The following is a 20891-nucleotide window of genomic DNA, read 5'->3' as shown; positions in this document are numbered from 1 at the left end:
TTAGACATGCGCAGTGACAACGATGAGAACGGAAATGCGTGCGTACTCCACAAGTCCCGCCTCTCCCCATCGGACGCCATTTTGTCACCGACTTTCACCCGCCACACGACGGTGCTTTTTTTTCTTAAAGGAGAAGCGACAATGTTTTTTTTTTTTTTTAATCCCCAGCAAGTATGAAACACCGAAAAATGCGGTCGATGTGAAAACGAGGAAACAGGTTTTTGGAAGGTACCTCCTCTCTATCCGTTTCACTCTTGAAAATAGAAGCTCGGGGATACTAGACCGGCCAGACTGCGGGGCGTGTTGTGAGGAGGAGGAGGAGGGGGCGAGTGCGACGGCAATAGGACGAGCGACTCTTCTAGTTTTATTGCTGTCACTGCAGAGCAAAAAATGTTCTGGAGTTCAAGATAAAACGCGTGGGACATTTACAAGCGCATTTTCTGCAGGGCAACGGAGGACATTTAATTTGGCGCGCGGGAGGTAACTGTTAAAACGGCTCAGTTATGCGAAGCGCGCGCCACGGCCAGAATTCCGACAGCACACCCGCGCGCGCGTTCCCGGTGAACCTCGTACGCTGATTGGTCTGGAGAGAACCAGCCCGGCTTGCTGCTGTCATTGGCTGGCTTGGGAGAGAGGTGGGTGAGGTGTGTCTTTGCATTTCTGTCCCGATTGGGTGACACGGAGAGATCTTGCATCCTGTTTGAACTCCGAACTTGTTCTTGATTGGCCAAAGTCCCACGCGAGGGGCGGGAGCTCCCGTACAGAGGCGGAGTGAACGGCGGGTGCTGCTGTCAGGACCAGGAGGGGGGGCCGCTGTTGGGGCCTCCTCTGCTAGCTGCTCTGATGCCGGGGGCGCCCGAGCAGGCGGAGACCCAGGAGGAAGAGCCACAGCGGCAAGAGAGAGAAGAGGAACGGACTCCGCCTCCTAGCGTCCGCCGGCGTCCCCTGCCCCCTCCCATAGTCGCTACCGAGCAGGGGGCGGAGTCTAGCGGCAGTCGGGTGCTCCGTGGAGGTCGGGAGCGCGGACGAGCTGCTGCTGCGGCCGCGGCCGCCTCCCGCCGAAGAAAGGCCGAATACCCGCGCCGGCGCCGCAGCAGTTCCGGCGCCCGGCAGAGCCAAGAGCCGGAAGAGTTGCCGCCTGCACCCGGAGTTGAGGCAGGAGCGCCGCCGTCAGCCACCGCGCCGCCTGGGACTACCGGTAGAAAGGGCACGCCACGCAGCTCGTAAGTATCGAAGCCATTTAGAGTTTTTGGAAGGTAGAAAGTTGTTGGCTTTTGTGGCACGGTGATTTTCGGTTGCGGAAAATTGCGTTACTGGTAATATCAAAGTAAGGATTAGTATTGACTTTACTGTGGTTCCATGTTAGAGAGGCAGTTGCCTTCCACGTTTGCTGTAGATTGTGGTGTTTAGAAGAATATTGATTGTTGGATGCCTTTATCTAACTGAACTCTTGCATCCTAACTCAAAGTGTACTAGATTTCTTGTTCTCTGTATCACTTTCTACAGTAGACATGTAGTATTGCTCAATAAATTATGTAACATCAGTATTTTACATTTTAATCACGTAATTGCATAATATGTTGTAGAAAAGTATGGGTACCTGTTTATATAGCTCTAATCAATTTGCACTTTAGCTGTTTGCATCTTTTCAGTCTCATAGTGTCCAATGAGACTTCTGAGTGAATATTCCTAAAATTATTTCAGACTGGAAATAAGGTATGCTTTGGGTGGGGGGAATATTGGGGGGAAAAACAGATTTGCACACCTATTGTCATATTGCTAATTTTGCTGTTGTATTGTAATAAAGACAAACATCCTTGATTTGTGTAGGCCTGGCTTCTGTGTGTGTAAGGTAAATATTTGAGTGAGATGACTAGAAAAACATACATTTAGGATCTTTCATAAGCATCTACAGCGTAATATTTTTTCTGAAGCTGTAATATCAACAGTTGTAATCAGAATTTTATTCCTATTATTATTGCTATATTTGCCTTTTTCTGAAGATTCTAATAGGATATTCATAGTGTTGTTTTGTCCAGTTTTATAGTTACAACAATCCCATGAAATAGATTAAATTGAGAAATGTTTGTTCAAGTGGAGCTTCATGGCTTAATAAGAATTTGTACCTGCAATTTCTGTCATAGTCCAAAATTAACATTGCACCACACGAGGGTATACTGTGTCTTGCTGACATTCTAATAGTACTTAAAATGAATATTACCTGTTGTGCTATTGTATTTACGGTTGTAGTGGAAATTCACATCTTATATTTCATTTCTATTTCAGGTGCTTGGATAAAACAACAGTGAAAGGTAAGATTTAAATTACCTAGCAAGGAGAGAAGGATGATGCTGATTGTTAGAGACACTATCAATGGTCAGGAATATTGCTTTTGAGTTAATGGGATGTGAGCGCTTCTTTGTTAGATTGAGGTATAGAGACAAGCTTGTGACAAGCTAATATACCAATTGCCATGCTGCTTGACTGGATCCCTCCCTGAGCTTGAGCTGATCTGGAGGAAGAGGGGGTTTTCATCACCTTGTTGCCATGGTCAAATCATTCCTTCATCTGGTTACAATTCAGTGCCACTCCTGACCTTTTAGGACAGTGGAACCCATTTGGATGGTCTATCTCAGGCAGCTAATTTGGTTTCTAGCAGATGGTGGTGAGTTTCCCAGCACTCTGGCAGGCAGTTCTCTCCAATGCTTGATACATAAGTGGAACAGGAAGCACTCAAGGCACTGGACAATATCGCTCCCAGCTTGGTTGCCGCGTCCCCCAGCAACCAATCTCAGTTGGCACCTTGGTTTTCTGCAGCCCTTTGGGAAGTGAAGTGCCAGAAATGATGTCTGGAGTGTCAGTGGAGAAAGAAAGAAGCAAATCTAACTAAGCATGGATATGTGCCCATGTTCAAGCCTATAATGTTTCAGTAAGGAAGGCAGAACATGCTTATTTCTCCTCCCTTATTGCACCAATAGGCTGTCATTCAGAAGCCTTAAAGTAACTAATTCCTTTTTGAGGAAGACAGAACATGAAAATCTCCCATCTGGCTGCTGTGATCCATTTGCACAGCACTTTGCTGATAAATTCAAGCAGAATCCTTAATAGTGACTATGGCACCATCTTATGATGTCTGGGACTCCTTTTGGTCTGTGACATCCAAGAAAGTAGATAGAGTGCTGTCTAGGTTTTCATCTACTACCTGCTTCTTGCCCCTTGCCCATCCTAGCAGTTGTGAGGAGCAGAACCACCTGGATCCAGGAAATTGTCAATGCTCTTTCTGAGAAGAGGAGTTTCTGGCAGTCTTAAAGGTGGATGTGGTGTGCCCCCCTTCTTAAGCATCTTTCCTTGGAATTGTGGGTTTAGAAAACTGTTATCCATCCCTTTTGAGAGAAGATTGTTGAGATAATGGTAGCAGACTAGCACCCTAGCTGAAGTGGATATCTGGACCCTTTTCAGTCTGGTTTCAGGCTTGGACGTGGGACAGAAACACAAGTCCTTGATGTTGGGACTTAGATAGGGTTAGTGCTCCCCTCTTCATCCTTTTGGATCTCCTAGTGGCCTTTGATACTATCAACTGTGGTGCATTAGTGGCCCACCTAGGGAGTTTGGTGATTGGAGGAAGTTTTGCAGTGGTTCTGCTTGATCCGTAGTAGGTAGTTTCAATTGGAGAGTGGGTGAGAGGTCGGTCTGGTGGCCTTTGATTTATGGTGTACCACAGGGGTTGGTCCTCTCTCCCATACTTTTTAATATCTACACAAAGCCTACTAGGTAAGGTCATCTCAATGGTTCAGGGTACAGTATCATCAATATGCTGATGACATCACCATTATTATAGGGTAGTGGTTCTCAAACATTTTGGTGTCAGGACCCCTTTATATTCTTAAAGCTTATTGAGGATCCCAAAGAGCTTTGGTTTATGTGATTTATATCTATTAATATTAACTGTGTTAGAAATTAAAATGGATAAGTTTTAAAATATTTATTTGACTTTGCGGACCCCCAGGGCTCCTTAGACCACACTTTGAGAACCACTGCTATAAGGAAAATGCCATTGACATCTTGTCTCCATGCTTGGAGGCAGTAAAAATCTGGACAGGAGAGAACAGACTAAAGCTGAACCCTAGTAAGACAGAATTACTGTTTATGCATTTGGATTCTCTGTTGATGCCAGTGTTATCTCTAGATGGACAGGCACTAGACTTGAAAGAGTAAATTTGCAATTTGGGGTTCCTCCCGGATTCATGGCTCCTGCTAGAACGGCAGATAGGGGCTGTGGCCAGGGAAAATTACTTGGCTTTGACTGGTGCACCAATTGCACTCCTACCTAGTGCTGAAGGACCCAGCTACAGTGACCTATGCTCTCATCACCACCTGATAGCATTATTGCAATTGCTTTACATGGAGTTGCTCTTATTCTTTGAAAACTAGAACTGGGCCAGAATGTGGTAGCCTGTGTCCTTACCAATATTGGGAGTACATAACACCAATTCTGTAGGTCTTTCACTGGTTACCAATAAGCTTCCAGGTACAATTTAAGATGCTGGTAAAAAGCCAGTTTGATGTAATGGTTAAGGCATCAGGGTAGAAACTGGGAGACTGCGTTCTAGTCCCACCCATATAGCCTGCTGGGTGGCCTTCAGCCATTCACCCTCTCAGCCCGAGGAAGGAGGCAATAGCAAAACACTTCTGAAAAACCTTGCCAAGCAAACTGCAGGGATTTGTCCAGGTAGTCACCAGGAGTAAAAAAAAAACAAAAAAAAAAACACTAACTTGAAAGCACCCCCCTCCAAAATTGACCTATAAAGCTCTTCTTGGCTTGACACCTAAGTATCTACAAGACTGCCTTCTCCAACTCCATTGGCCCACCTTATCCGCTTAAAAGCAGCCTAATCTGTGGTTGCCATAAAAATATATTGATATACAAGTAGTCCTCACTGACTGCTTGTTCAGCAACCATTTGAAGTTATGACAGTGCTGAAAAAGGAGATTTACAATCGATCCTCGAACTTGCAGCCATCATACCGTCCATGTGGTCATGTGATCACAATTTGGGCACTTAGTACTTAGTAACTGGCACGCATTTATGACAGTCAGCATCATGTGGTCGCCATTTGGAACCTTTGCAGCCAGCTTCTGACAAGCAAAGTCAGTGGGAAAGCCAGCAGAAAATTGTAAGTCACAGTCACGTGATATTGTGCTTAATAACTGCAGTGACTCACTTAATGACTGCAGCCCGAACTAACATCATAAGTCTGGTGCTGTCATGTGATGTTTCACTTTACGACTATCACTTAGTAACAGAGTTGCTGGTCCCAATTGTGGTCAGTAAGTGTGGATTACCTATAATGAGTTTTTCTTGTATTTAAGTGAATACTTTCTTGTACAGGTAGTCCTCATTTAGTAACTGCAATTGGTCCCAGCGAAGTGATTGCTAAGGGAACCATGTGACAGAGGGAGATGCTGTGAAGATCTCTGGTTGCTGCCATTTGAGTTAGATAAATTTCTTTTGTGTAACAGTATCAGCATTACTCTCACTCCAGCATACATTGTTGTCAGAGGCAGAAATTTGGGCATAAGTGCACGCACTGGTTGGAAAATTATTTCTTTACTACTGTTTATTACCGTCATATTTGTGAACAGTCACTATCTGAGGCAGTTATTAAACAAGGACTACCTGTACTAACTATGGGATGGATTAGTGCCCTTTGTTTGAGCTTTCTTAAGTTTTCTGCCAATTACATTTTAAAACTTAACATAATTGCTACTTTTGTTTCACAGTGTAATGTGAAACAAACACAATATTATAAGACTTACTCAGATCTGAGAATCTTGCTAGCACCTTCAGTTAAAACTAATATTGCAGCTTTCATATTTTAAAAACTTTTTTTTTACCTGTTTCCTATGTAAGGATTCCATTGCCTTTCTGATTAAGGTATTGTTCATAATGTATTTATTTAAAGAAAATGTAAATAAGCCATTAAGGTTATTCTAAAATAGAACTTCTGAGTGAATATTCCTAAAATTCCTAATATTCTGTTGCCTTTAACATAAATTATATGCTCTGTTCCTTTGTGGATGTGGCGTAGGGGGATTGATCAGCATCTTCTTGGACTTTAAAAGCTGGTTCTGCTAGCCAGTTAGGATTTGAGATTAAATGCCTACTAAATTAAATTAAATTGAGATTAAATGCCGACTAAAAGTTGGTTTCAGGAAGACTTCAGTTTTGTTTAAATACCTATTTGCTGCTGTTTGTACTAATAAGGAATGGATGATCACTGAATTGAAAGTCTAAGTCTTATTTCTCTGAAAAGTAAACATTCAGAGAAAAATACAGAAATTAAATATGTTTTGTCTAAAAACAAAGTGAATAAAAAGTCAAGCTTTTTGAGGAGTCTTTTTGATTCTCTGCAGTTTCTGTAGCGAGAGGTAAAGCTGCTATATGTTAGCTAAATCATGCTGCAGTAATATTCAGGATCAACTTTTTATAATTTGTTTTCTGTAATACTGTTGAGATTCATGACTTCATTAGATAGGTGAGAATTTAGTAATTCTTGTTTACGAGCTTGAACTTTATTAGATCAGATACATAGGTACACATAGTCTGGTACAATTGACAAAGTTATATTGGAATGTTATGTCCAGTCTTGGTCATATTTAGGTAAGAGAAATGAATATAACAGTATTCAATGCATTTACTATGAAAGAAGGTTCATAAAATAGACTATTTGTTTTATTTTATAATTAATAACTCCTGCCTTCTTGATTAGATATAGCTAATTAAAACACTCTGCCCATTTGTGAGAATTATTATGAGATATTTTCTCAGAATATTTAAGAGCGAAGCCTCTCATGTTTTGTTATTTGTGGTCTGGATAACATATACTAATAGGATCTGGTGCTAGTAGTTGCTCTGTGGGACAAACCCCTGAAGAGAGAGGAATAAGGCCTTCTTGGCTGGACTTTTCCTTCTTCTCTATCTCTATTATTACCAATTGCCCTGTTGAGAGGATCCTAAAAGTCTGCTTGTTCTTCAGAAACAGACAAAATAAACGAATGGTTTTGCTTTCCTAAGAGAGACAAATACTTCTTTGATCTGTTTCAGCTCTGTGATATTAAAAACTCAGACATTTCCTTTCTTGATCCAGGTGTACTTTATGTATACTTTTATCACAGATCCCAAAGAAGAGACAGAAGAGAAGGAAGTCTCTACTACTGTTGCAGGTGGTGCCCCAGTCACTACAGCTAAACCCAGCCGGGGCTGGCGTAGCAACAGGGCAACCACTACTATTCAGCAATGTGATGCAGAGAATTCGCGGAGTTCCAGATCAAAGACTGGGTCCCTGCAACTCATCTGCAAGTCAGAACCAAATACAGACCAGCTAGAATTTGGTATGGCTGCTTTCAGTTACTGGGAAATAAAGCAATAGTATTCTCAGTGGGTCAGTGTAAAGCTTATAATAGATCATTAAATTTACATAAAGTCACACATTGTGTTGTATTGTGCCACAAAATATACTGTTAATAAAGAGAGGATAATTTTGGTTAATCACATGCAGCAGAATATACTTCAAGACTTCAAAAGCAAAACTATTCAGTGAAGTAGTACAGTGGGGCAAAAAAGTATTTAGTCAGCCACCAATTGTGCAAGTTCTCCCACTTAAAAAGATGAGAGAGGCCTGTAATTTTCATCATAGGTATACCTCAACTATGAGAGACAAAATGGGGGAAAAAATCCAGAAAATCACATTGTCTGATTTTTAAAGAATTTATTTGCAAATCATGGTGGAAAATAAGTATTTGGTCAATATCAAAGTTCATCTCAATACTTTGTTATATATCCTTTGTTGGCAATGACAGAGGTCAAACGTTTTCTGTAAGTCTTCACAAGGTTTTCACACACTGTTGCTGGTATTTTGGCCCATTCCTCCATGCAGATCTCCTCTAGAGCAGTGATGTTTTGGGGCTGTCACTGGGCAACACGGACTTTCAACTCCCTCCAAAGGTTTTCCATGGGGTTGAGATCTGGAGACTGGCTAGGCCACTCCAGGATCTTGAAATGCTTCTTACGAAGCCACTCCTTCGTTGCCCGGGCGGTGTGTTTGGGATCATTGTCATGCTGAAAGACCCAGCCACGTTTCATCTTCAATGCCCTTGCTGATAGAAGGAGGTGTTCACTCAAAATCTCATGATACATGGCCCCATTCATTCTTTCCTTTACACAGATCAGTCATCCTGGTCCCTTTGCAGAAAAACAGCCCCAAAGCATGATGTTTCCACCCCCATGCTTCACAGTAGGTATGGTGTTCTTTGGATGCAACTCAGCATTCTCTCTCCTCCAAACACGACGAGTTGAGTTTAGACCAAAACGTTCTATTTTGGTTTCATCTGACCATATGACATTCTCCCAATCCTCTTCTGGATCATCCAAATGCTCTCTAGCAAACTTCAGACGGGCCCAGACATGTACTGGCTTAAGCAGGGGGACACATCTGGCACTGCAGGATTTGAGTCCCTAGCAGCGTAGTGTGTTACTGATGGTAGCCTTTGTTACTTTGGTCCCAGCTCTCTGCAGGTCATTCACTAGGTCCCCCCATGTGGTTCTGGGATTTTTGCTCACCGTTCTTGTGATCATTTTGACCCCACAGGGTGAGATCTTGCATGGAGCCCCAGATCGAGGGAGATTATCAGTGGTCTTGTATGTCTTCCATTTTCTAATTATTGCTCCCACAGTTGATTTCTTCACCCCAAGCTGCTTGCCTACTGCAGATTCAGTCTTCCCAGCCTGGTGCAGGTCTACAATTTTGTTTCTGGTGTCCTTCGACAGCTCTTTGGTCTTGGCCATAGTGGAGTTTGGAGTGTGACTGTTTGAGGTTGTGGACAGGTGTCTTTTATACTGATAACAAGGTCAAACAGGTGCCATTACTACAGGTAACGAGTGGAGGACAGAGGAGCCTCTTAAAGAAGTAGTTACAGGTCTGTGAGAGCCAGACATCTTGCTTGTTTATAGGTGACCAAATACTTATTTTCCACCATGATTTGCAAATAAATTCTTTAAAAATCAGACAATGTGATTTTCTGGATTTTTTTTCTCATTTTGTCTCTCATAGTTGAGGTATACCTATGATGAAAATTACAGGCCTCTCTCATCTTTTTAAGTGGGAGAACTTGCACAATTGGTGGCTGACTAAATACTTTCTTGCCCCATTGTATATACAGATAGTCCTCAACTTATGACCACGGTAGGGATCGGAAAATTCATTGTTCAGTGTAGTCATTAAGGCATCATGTGACTGCATCTGATTTTACAGCATTTTTGTAGTAGTCATTAAGTGAATCATGGTTGTTAAGTGAATCACATGTTAAGCAAATCACGCAGTTCCCCATTAATTTTGCTTGTCGGAAGCTGGCTGGAAATGTCACAAATAGTGATCACATGGCCCTGGGATGCTGCAACCATCATAAATACATGTCGGTTGCCAAGCACCTGAATTTTGATCCCATAGCCATGGGGACGCTGCAAAGGTTGTAAGTGTGAGGACTGGTCGTAAATCACTTTAGCACCATCGTAACTTCGGATGGTCACTAAACGAATGGTTGTTAGTTGAGGACTACCTGTACATTATTTTACTATTATATTTGTCTTGAGCAAGAATTTCCTATATTACAATTTGGAGGTTTAACATGTCATATCACTTAGTATATTGATAGCTGTTTGTAATTGCTGATATGTAGGTTGATCAGATTTCTATATCTAAATATGTTTCTTTTTTAGAAGTTACTGAAGAGCATTCATCTCCAACTAGAATCAGGTAAGGAGCTATTCAGTGGCTGGAAGGTTAGTTAGGATACAGAATATCCTGGTACACAGACAATAGTTTCTACACTATAAAAATGTCTTAAACTTAATTCTTGGGTGACCAGGAGGGCACAGCCATGTGGTTTTCTTGACAATCTTACTGAAGTGACTTAGGATTGCCATCTTCTAAAATGTTCTTCAACTTTCAAGTGTAGCCTATGGTATTTGGTCCTCTATCCAAGTAGTAACCAGGTCTGATTCTGCTTAGCTTCCAAGTCCAGACACAACCAGATGCTGTCAAATGTTAGGAGGAATACAAGTTCAGTGAAACTTTGTTTTGATCTTTTGAGGGGAGCGGGTGTCTGTTCCTGAATGATTATTAAATACAAAAGTACATCATTGCTGCAATTTAGGTAATGTTATCATTATGCAAGTGATGTAAAATTACATCATTTGTGGCAATTTTTGTCATATGTTGATGTCTTACAAATTGTCACAGATGTAAAATTCATGGACTGCCTTATCCAGATACTTTGCCTGCAAGGACCTGTGTGTTATTGCTGGAGGCTGTCAGGATCATAATTTGGTCAGTTGCATTTGAGGAAGGCTAAATGGGGTTCCATTAAATTCATTTGTATAATATAATAAACATCTGTTAAGGTAGTAAATTGATTCATTGTATGGGAAAGGACCTATTTAGTTGCAGCATATACAGTTCAGGAATTTATCTTGCTAAGATGATTTAAAATAGTAGTTTTTCTCTTGGCTCTGTCCACTTAACAAGCGGCATGCTGTAGGCTGCATTCAAAGGCCAGGTAAACACTTCAATTCCTGACTTAGAATGGTTGTTTTTAACTCCAGGATGTAGCTCTGTGTGTTGAGTGTATGTATGTGTTTTGTAAACTTCAGTGACTACTACATATTTCCTCAATAAGGGAATCCTATGGGATGAACACATGATACTCTGCATTCTCCTGCAGGACTATTGCAGAATCATTTATAATGCAGTTTCACAGAAACTCTAGTGACATACTTTCTCTAACATAAACTTGACTCTTTTGAGGCTATGAAATTGTGTGGTATATCTGGCAAATCTTATTCCATCATACCAGGATCTTATTTCTTTATACCTGTTGGGAAAATGTCTAGAGAGATTCAGGATTATTATCTCAGACTGCCTGTGTTCTGGTGGCACTTGCACTAGTAAGTGATCATAGTCATCTGATGTCTGTCTGTATTGTATAAATTTTTTGAGCTGATGACAAGTTCAATTGTGTTTTCTCTTCTGGGGCTAAGTTACTGTCCAATATTATAGGAAGACAGAAAATATGTCCTTACAAGCTAAAAGGTTTGTTAGAAGGTCTAAATGTTCTACTTATATTTAGTAATTCATGTTGTTAAATTAATTGAACTGTTGTTAATATGTTTCCTTAGTAGGTGAATATGTTAATAGGTCCTTTCTAGCACATGTTCTAGAAGAGATTGATTTGCATTAATAGAGGGCTAGATGTCCATACAATATTGCCTCTTATCCAATGTAAACTGAAAAATTTATAAGACAAAGGTTACAAGTATAGATCTTGACTGCTCTCTTCTCTGTCCAAAGATGTTAATTTATGGACAAATTATATTCAGTGTTTTCCCTTTTCTTTCCCTTTGTCAAGTGATGAAGAAGAAATGCTCATCAGTGAAGAAGAAGTTCCCTTCAAAGATGATCCCAGAGATGAAACTTATAAACCCCATTTAGACAGGTGCTCTATTTTATTTTAGGTATAGAGAGCAATTGTATAATGTCAGTCTAGCCTGTTGAAAACTATCTCATTGCTACATCTCTTATTATTCTGCTAAGTTTCCGCTATCATGAGTAAGTAGACTATTTGTTAAAAATCAAGGCCAAGAGTATGCATATTTAAAATTGCAGAAATGACAAATACCAAAAAAAAAAAATCCATGTTGAAGAACTGTCTAAAAACTTAAGTATGAAATTTAACTATAGTATTCATCTAGAAAGGATGTTCATTCTTGGATATGTAATGTATAATAATGGTTATCTGCAGGGATGCTCCAAAGCAAAGGAAAAAAACTGGGAAGGGAAAAGAAGAAAAAGAGAAACAGAAGGAGATTAAAGTGGAGGTGGAAGTTAAAGAAGAAAGTGAGTTTCGGGAAGATGAGGAACCACCTAGGAAGTGAGTATCCAGGTGTAAAATGTTGTGAATTAGGGTGTAGTCCTGTTACCTTCAGTGATGCCAAGACTGAAAGAAACGAAAGGCCTCGAAATGCCTTAGCTATAACTGGAAGTCAAAAAATTTGCAGTTAAGCAGTTCTGTAGACTTTCAGATCCACTATAGTAGCCCTTCCCTAACCAAGTAGGATCCATATAGATATAGGTGTAGGTATAAAAATACCATATTTCTCCGACTATAAGATGATACTTTTTTCTAAAATCCTTACCCTAAAAACTGAAGGGCGTCTTATTCAAGGAAGTCAGCCGAGAATCGCGCGGTTGCAAAACTGCCCATACTTTGTTTCTGCAGAGAGGCTTCCTCCTATTGCTAGCCTCCAATCACGAGTGAAATAGCTTGTCTCCCAAACAGACTTCCTCCAATCACGAGCCTGATGTAACTGACGTCAGCTGATGCTGAACAAACCAATTAGAGGAAGTCTGTTTGCAGAGACAAGCTATCTGCAGTTTCACTCGTGCTTGAATGTAATCAGTTATGCAAAAGAGCCTGGAAATAGAGCTGCAGAGAGACAGTTTGGACCTCCTCCCACCGAGTGTATCAGGTAAATGTTAACTAATTACTAAATAAAAATGTGTTCTGCACTATCTTTAAAATATTGAGTTCTTAATTTCGGGTTGGAAAAGTGGGGATCGTCTTGTACATGGGGGCGTCTTATTGTCGGAAAAATACGGTAGATATATGGGACTGTAGCTTCCAGCATGACCCAGCTTGGGTTTCTGGAAAGTTTAGTCCTATTTCATGTGGAGAGCATCCTTTTGGGGTTACCTCTGATTCTTAACCACAACATTAGGATTTATATAAATCTGCCAAAGCTCAAAGATTAGCTTCCAGAACCCTTGCTCATCTCACATGTAAGATTAAGCTGGCAGAATAGTATAGAGACTTTTCTGTGATGGTCCTGTCCTTGTGGAATGTCCTAACTGAGATTCATATGTATCTCTTTCCATTACTGTTTTTAAATGGGCTTTACAGGCCTAGCTATTTCAAGACTGATTTTAAACAAATGGATGCCCATTTTTATTCTACAGTTTTTTATTCTACAGTGTTTTAAACATGTGACCTATCTTGAGATAACTGTACTTCAGATGTTAGTGGAAATTATATTAAATAAAAATAAACATCTATGAAGTATGCCCTTTAACATAGACATCCAGAAGGTATTGTGTTTAGGAAAAATAATTATTTTCAGGAGAAAGCAGCTTGCTGCTGTTCATCTCACATTTTGTTAGACTTTAGGAATCCTAATACGGTGCTGTAAAAAGAGGAGGGAGAGAGTTGGCTGAAAAAATACTTTGTGTAAATTCTGAAGGCCTATTTGTGATTATATATTTTATACTAATTTTTGTATTTCTTATTTCTGAAGATTGTGTAGTACCCAAGCATTTATAGGAAATGTCCTGCAGTCCTGTTTTCAAATCTTGATTAACACAGAAGAAAACAAGAACCTGACATTTCGGTTGTTGTTGTTATGTGGATATTAGATCTTGTGACCATGTCCTTTGTATAAAAGTAGATATAATTTTCAGGAATATTGAAATAGAATGCTTCGCTGTTGCTTTACTCCAAGCTGTAATCTCTTAAAATACCACTAAAGAAGTCAAATTTGCATCTGAAATACATTTTAAGTAGAAACATTTTGAACTAGAATATGGTTTGATTCTATAGTTTGGATTATAGGTTTATGAATTCAGGGCCTGTTTCCTAATATCTTCAGGATTCTAAGATGCCTTATTCTAAAGTGCCTCTGCATCTTTGCAGAAAACTAATGAACAGGGCTGTGCATGTTTCAGAAATGATTCAGAAGAAATGCTTCAGAGCTTGTGTAAGCATAGTACCTCTCTGTTTTAAGAGTTAAATTACTTGATTCTGTTCTAGTTACTATCTTAAAAAAATAGGATGGAGGTATCAGCCAGTTTTCCCTATCCCCAGCTTTGGGGGTGGGGGGGAATCCTAAGAGGGAAACTCCAGAAACTCCTCAAATGAGATCTGAGCATGCTGAGTGACACAGAATGCTGACTGACAGTTAGAATGAGATGAGAGCAAAAGCTGAGCTAGCATATTCTAGAAAAGGTATGGCTGCTTGAACTCTAAACACGATCATCCCACATAGCAACATGTTGTATCTTTCCCACTGCTACTTTTATATGCTGTTGCCTTGATCTAGTGAAGAAATGAATGTTAAGAAGTGAATGTCAGTACTGTCATATTTTGATGGTACTGATTGTTTTCAAGAAATCTTGAATTTAGCTGTCCTGTATCTTACAGTTCCTAATTAAATGTCATATACTGCTAAACATTTAAAAAATATTTTTAGTTCTCTAGAAACTTCCAACTTACATACATTCACTTGTCTGGTCAGTAGTAAGCAGCCCTCCCTCTTTTGTTGAGAGAATTTATCCCTTCCCAGAGAGCTCAGAAGAGAAGGTAGGGGAGGGGACTCCTTTTGCATGCTAATATTTTTTGCAGGAAGAGAGAAAAACCTCTGCAACAGGGCTGGGTAATGTTTGTAGGATAAAGGATTGTAACTCAGCTTCCTGTCTTTCTGAAGAGCCAAAGACAGTAGTGCTACTATGTAATCAAGGGTAGTATGGTCAGTTTTTTAGCCTGTTTTTTATTCGTTCTGAGGTGGGGATAGAACAGGAAGACTTCCCCAAAATAAATTCCTTAAAATCATGTGAAAAACAAGCTGAAATCCACTGGAAGTCAAGTGGCCACTCTAAAAGAGAGAAACAAAACGCAGACTTTTCCTGATAGGTGAGAGAAATAGGCTCTGAATAACAGATTAAAATGTATCACTCAAATGCAAAGTTCTTCATTTAGGAAGAAAGTGATCAGTTTACAGAATGGGGATAGCTGACTTGATGAAAAAGATTTTGAAATTGCAGTAGATCACAGACTCAAAATATGGGTCAGTGGTGTAATGTAGCTGCAAAGGGCCACAATCTATTCCCTCATTCCATGCCATCATATAGGACACAGAATGATGAACAAGATATGAGAAGGCAGGTTGAACCTTAGAATTTTTTAAAAGAATCTTTCTCACAGTAAGAGCAGTTCAGCAATGGAGCAAAGTAGTTTTGGATGCGATGAGTTCTCTTTCACTAGAGGTATTCAGGTAGAGAAGCTGGGCAGGGCAGCTATTTGTCAGGAATGCTGTACTTACAATTCCTACACACTTCTGGAGATTGTTCTTGGTGGGCAAAAGACCTTTTCAGCTCTTGTTTTATGACAAGATGAAAGAAGATTATGTAATAATATATAAGATTGGCTAGGAAGCCAAGCCATACATTCTGCATTGTAGAGATATTGCACTGCTAGAAGGAATCTCCAGTATGCAGGGAGTGATATGCCTGGTTGTTTGAGAATTAGGTACATTAGAACAAGTTCTGTGCACATTAAATAAATGGTAAACATTTATGGAGCTAAAATGCATTGTGCAGAAACTACTGTTTCCTATCCTTGTGTTTCCCTAAGTGGTGGATTTTTGTATAATCAGTGTGCTTCAAGTACAGTTACATATCTGCAGTTAACCTTTATCTTCAGCATTTTACCTTGTCTTGATGTTTCAGGAGAGGAAGGCGGAGAAAAGATGACAAAAGCCCACGACTTCCTAAAAGAAGGTAAGTTGTTTTTGTATTGCTTAATAAGATAATACAGCACAAATCTAGCTGCCTAATTAATTATTATTTAATGATATATTCATCTTTAAAGAGCCTTCTCTTGCTTTTTAGGTGTTGTATGGAATTAATGAAAGGAAACTTGAGATACAGTAGCAGATAAATGTAGCATGTCTATGTAAAGTTCATCTGCTCTTTGCTATTTGCAAAGAAGCTATACCTAAAGTGATACCTTGCTAAACTGCATTGTAGCCTTACATCTAGGGATCTTTAAATGTTATAAATATAGAATATTTTTAGGAGTTATTAAAATGTAATCCTATGTATTTATTAAACCTGGTCATCTAAGAAAAAAATATAGAATCTTTGCCATTTATCACACTACAGGTGAATTCATATAGTCAAGGCTGTGTTGAATAAGTCACACAAGTATAGCAAATTCCATAAATCTGATTGCAAGCCAGCAATTTAAAAGGATAATAACATCTCCAGAAGTTCTGATTTTCACAATTTGTTGTTCTCAAGAACTGTGTTTAGCTCTGGTTGATAACTTAATCTTCTAAAGAAAGGGCTGAGAAATTGTGTGGAACAAAACATAAGTGGAATACAATATTCTTTCTTATGGTGGATTTTAAAGACTGCACTTATTCTAAATTACTTGTAATGTATTTAACATGAACTATATGTTAGTGATGAAGTTAAACCATTTAATGTGGCTTTTAACACTGCTTACCTCTTATAGTACACAAAATTATTATCCACTAACGTGTACATTAGAAAGGATACTGTGTTATATTTATAACATTTGTCAAAGTTATGTTGTTCTCTCTCTGTTGCTCACTTGTGTGTATTTTAGGAAGAAGCCTCCAATACAGTATGTACGTTGTGAAATGGAAGGATGTGGCACAGTTCTTGCACACCCTCGCTACCTACAGGTGAGAATAATGTTTACAAGCAAAGGAAAGAAAAAGAGATGACCAGCTTTGTCCTCTATAAATTTCTTCTTTTCTTCTGTTCTGTGGATTGTACTAAACAACACTGCAACAATTCTCTGATGCTCCAGATTCTAAGAATCCCAAATGTTTGTTTTGTACCTTAGTAAGGCTTACCTCTCATCCCTGTTCATGATTCTCCTCAAATGCTAAATTGTAACTTATTTATGCAAAAGTGAAATATCTTTCACATCACTGCTAATGATCTTCATTGCTAGTTTTTCTTTTTAAAAAACTTCATTCCAACTTTGTTTTTGCTACATTTGATTACTCTTTCCGAATTGATTCCCTTCATGTGACACATCTCTGTGATTTTACATCAATGATTCCCTTCCTTTATATTTAAGGATTTGATGTTCTTTCTGTATGCTTTGTTTCCCTGGTAGCCTTACTCATTTTCTATATCCATTGAAAACTTTCTCACTCATCCTACTAGTCAAACAGAGCCTTGGATTTATTGACTCCTTTCTCCTTCCCCCACCTCCTGTTGAGTTTTGCTGCTAACTTTCGTTGCTTCTCCCTGCATAGCATTCCAAAAACACAGCATTCCATTCTTTTCTTTCAGCAGAATTCCTTTCTGTGTCACAATAATTTCTTACCTTGACTATTGCAATCTTTCTGGTCCTTTATCGCACCTTCATCCACTCACACACATCCCACACCGTATTGAGCCAGTTTGGTGCAGTGGTGAAGGTGCTGGCCTAGAAATCAGGAGACTGAGAGTTCTAGGCCTGCCTTAGGCATGAAAGCCAGCTGCATGACCTTGGGCCAGACACTCTCCCTTAACCCAACCCACCTCTCAGGATTGTTGTGGGGAAAAGAGGAAGCAGGAGTATTAGGTATGTTTGCCACCTTGAGTTGACCAAATATCTGTCTAGATAAATTTTAAAAAGTGGGATAATAATCATAATAATAGTAATGAAATTATGCAGTTCTCATCATTCTGAATATATTGCTTCATTCCTTACATCCCTATAATTGGCTACTCTCAGATCCTACATTAACGTCTTGTCCTATTCTTTAAAGACCACCATAGTCTTGCCTTTCATCTCTTTTGGCACCTACAATATTTACCTTAAGGGAAAACTGTTCCCTCCCCCCACCAAACAAGGGGGAAGTGGAGAATGGTTCTTAAATTAATTAAGAACATGATAATGGATACATTTGACTATAGAGGGTTACTGTAATATTGTATTGATGTTGTATTTTAGTCCCACCTTAGTTCTGAAGCCAACTGGCTGACCTTGGGCCAGTTCTTCTCTCTCAGCCCTAGGAAGCAAGCAATGGCAAACCACTTCGGTAAAACCTTGTCAGGAAAACTGCAGGGACTGCAGTCAAAACTAACTCAAAGGGACCAAAAAAAGAAATGTCCCTACTGCAGAAGATCTGTACACATAACACTTCCAGCATATGATCTTTTAAGTTCTTCATGTTTTAATCTGTACATTTATATTGAAGTACAAGATGGCTATTAGAATATTAGATGTGAGTTTGCCACTATTTTTTTCCTGCTAAGTTCACAGGTAATAAAAATACAAACTTTTCTTTGTTTTCAGCATCACATCAAATATCAACATCTGCTGAAAAAGAAATATGTATGTCCTCATCCCTCTTGTGGGCGACTTTTCCGGCTCCAGAAACAACTGTTGCGGCATGCCAAACATCACACAGGTAATATGGGTTGCAGACCAAAATCCCCGCTCTGTCTCTTAAAGGAGGAGAGTAAATTTCTTACTGAATACCCAAGTCTTTAAGTATAAAATGCACAGTTGATGCAGATTGCTTCATGACAGATAGACAGATGTTGTTCTATGGCTACATTTAAAACAATGAGAATGACCCATACTGAATGAAGCAGTTAGGATATTACTGCTTCCGGTCTTTTAAAATTTCCTTTCCTCATTTCTTTTAGCTCTGATAGAGATTAGAATAAGATGCATTATTACACTGATAGTGATCTTCATAGTATAAGAGGTATTATGCAATGAATTATTATTTTGCAGTTGATATAAATAAAAGGAACAATACAGTATATGAAATCAGGTAATTGGAGTAGACTGCTTATTTGACAGAAAGGTCACTTTTGCCAAGGTTGGGCAGTACTGACTGCCTTCTCGTGTCCCCTGCTGTTTTCTCTCTATTTTCATAAAATCTGAACTTCCTTAGGTAATATATGAAGTTTCTGAAGGAATAAGAGCAAAAATGCACATATTTCCATTAAGATATGTATAGCTGCTTTCACCAATCTGGGTGAACTCTTGGAATAAGCTTCAACTCCCATAATTCCACTGGTATATGGAAATTAGCGGTCCCACTGTCATTGAACAATGAGCAGTATGATCTTCCATACCTTCATAGAAGAAATATATATTTGCCTTTTGTTGGCACAGAATGAATATGGATAGATCTTTCAAATATAGTGAGAAAGATTTGCATTTATTTCCCCTCCCTTGGAGGAAGAAGGAGAACTAGAATGTATAAATCTATTTCTCAGAATAAGAATGGGACTGTTTCCATAAGATTTTATTTGTATTTGAGAAATACATCCTCATCGGTATTAGAAAATCATGTTTATCCTTTTAATGTTCTAAAGTATTTTTCTTAATATTGTGATTAAGGGCATAGCAGATTCCTGTTGAATAGGTATGGATCTGGGTTAGATGCAAGTTTTGTTGTAAAATACTGTATGCTGTGTTACAGATCAAAGGGATTACATTTGTGAGTACTGTGCCCGTGCTTTCAAAAGTTCCCACAATCTGGCAGTTCACCGAATGATCCACACAGGCGAGAAGCCATTACAGTGAGTAGTGTCCTTGACCTTGCCTACTTTTGTCATGAGGGATTAGACAGCTATATCAATAGCTTGTTTTCCTTTATATTTCTCACATTTTATTCTGATGAATGAATTGTCTTCTATTCCTTCTCATTTTTCTGTAGATGTGAGATCTGCGGATTCACCTGCCGGCAGAAGGCCTCATTAAACTGGCACATGAAAAAACATGATGCAGACACCTTTTACCAGTTTTCATGCAATATATGTGGAAAGAAGTTTGAGAAAAAAGACAGCGTTGTAGCACATAAAGCCAAGAGTCACCCAGAAGTGCTTATTGCAGAAGCACTGGCAGCCAATGCAGGGGCTCTCATTACCAGCACTGACATCTTGGGTTCTGATCCAGAGTCTATTGTCCAACCCACTGATGGCCAGGGCCTTCCCCTTCTTCCAGATCCCATTGGAAACACCACTCCTGGAGAGTGCCTATTGCTGAACCCTGATGGGATGCCTAAGGCATACTGCAGTGGGGGTGACCGGGTCAACCTAATGGCTGATGGAAAAATATTTGTTGGCAGTGCTAGTGGTGAGAATACAGAAGGGCTGGTCATCAATACAGAGATTCTTGGAGCTACCACTGAAGTTCTAATTGAGGATTCTGATTCTACAGGACCTTAGTGGGAGAGGAGCACAAGTGTATTGGGACAACTTGAACTTGTATTTAAAAGAATAAATGGGGAGAAACAACTTACTCAACATAGAGAAACTAAAAATAAATAAATAAATAAATTACTAGTCAGATAACTAAAGGACCTGCCCCCCTTCTGCCCCAGCTCGCCCCTTTCTTCCAGAGTGGATCACTACACTACATGTTCTTTCACTGTTTCCTTCTTGGAGAGGAATGTTGCCTTTACACAGAGATTGACAGAGCAAAAGAATTCTTGCAATGCAGGGGAGGGAAGCAGCCAGAGCCTATCCCTCTCCCAGCCCTCCCAAAGTAAGCAAACCTCCTGCTTCTTGACCATATTGCAAGACTGAAAATGCTTATACTCTGGACCAATATTTCATTCTCGAAACTGTATTTTGTTCCTCCAGTTGTATCAACCTGTTCTATGCATTACTAAATTCTGACCCTTGCAGGCTCTTATTTTTCATTTTAGGGCTTGGGGATATAGCTTGGCACTTTAGAACCCCTCCTTAGGATGAGCTGTAAAACAGCGTATTTTCCCCAACTTTTGCATCTTCCCATCCATAAGAGAAAGGATCTTGATACTTTGGTGCTTGCTTTCTAAAAGAGGAGTGCCATCCTTCTATATAATTGCTTTGGTGCAAAAGACCTGTGGGAGAATCAGAATGGGTGCTAGGCTTATAAAAGAAAACTTGCACTTTGAACATGTCTCTTTTTTTTAAGTTGTGGTAAATTCCTTATTTATTTGCCTTTTTAAAGGGATCTGTCTTAGTTGCTGTCTA

At 39.5% G+C, this 20891-nt stretch overlaps 1 protein-coding gene across 1 annotated transcript; it reads left to right on the top strand.

The window, feature by feature from the left end:
* Positions 1–87: 87 nt before the first annotated feature.
* Positions 88–20418, top strand: ZFP91 (ZFP91 zinc finger protein, atypical E3 ubiquitin ligase). The gene is made up of 12 exons (XM_088146252.1): positions 88–228; positions 447–1223; positions 2287–2312; positions 7177–7392; positions 9776–9812; positions 11464–11550; positions 11857–11985; positions 15612–15662; positions 16516–16594; positions 18208–18322; positions 19352–19451; positions 19589–20418. Exons 2-12 carry the CDS (start codon positions 844–846, stop codon positions 20097–20099), a joined length of 1731 nt encoding a protein of 576 aa, XP_088002378.1. The 5' UTR covers positions 88–228; positions 447–843; the 3' UTR covers positions 20100–20418.
* The last annotated feature ends 473 nt before the right edge of the window (positions 20419–20891 follow it).

This window comes from Python bivittatus, unplaced genomic scaffold (genome assembly GCF_059951505.1).
Source record: "Python bivittatus isolate LINGU-HERP-01145 unplaced genomic scaffold, Pbiv_v1 ctg000480_np1212, whole genome shotgun sequence".
NCBI lineage: Eukaryota > Metazoa > Chordata > Lepidosauria > Squamata > Pythonidae > Python > Python bivittatus.
This window is presented reverse-complemented; position numbering and strand designations above follow the sequence as displayed.

Coding starts and splice junctions, on each gene's coding strand:
- ZFP91 (XM_088146252.1), top strand. CDS start 844: ATGCCGGGGGCGCCCGAGCAGGCGGAGACCCAGGAGGAAGAGCCACAG. Junction 7,393..9,775: donor TACAGACCAGCTAGAATTTG/GTATGGCTGCTT, acceptor TTTCTTTTTTAG/AAGTTACTGAAGAGCATTCA. Junction 16,595..18,207: donor CACACCCTCGCTACCTACAG/GTGAGAATAATG, acceptor CTTTGTTTTCAG/CATCACATCAAATATCAACA.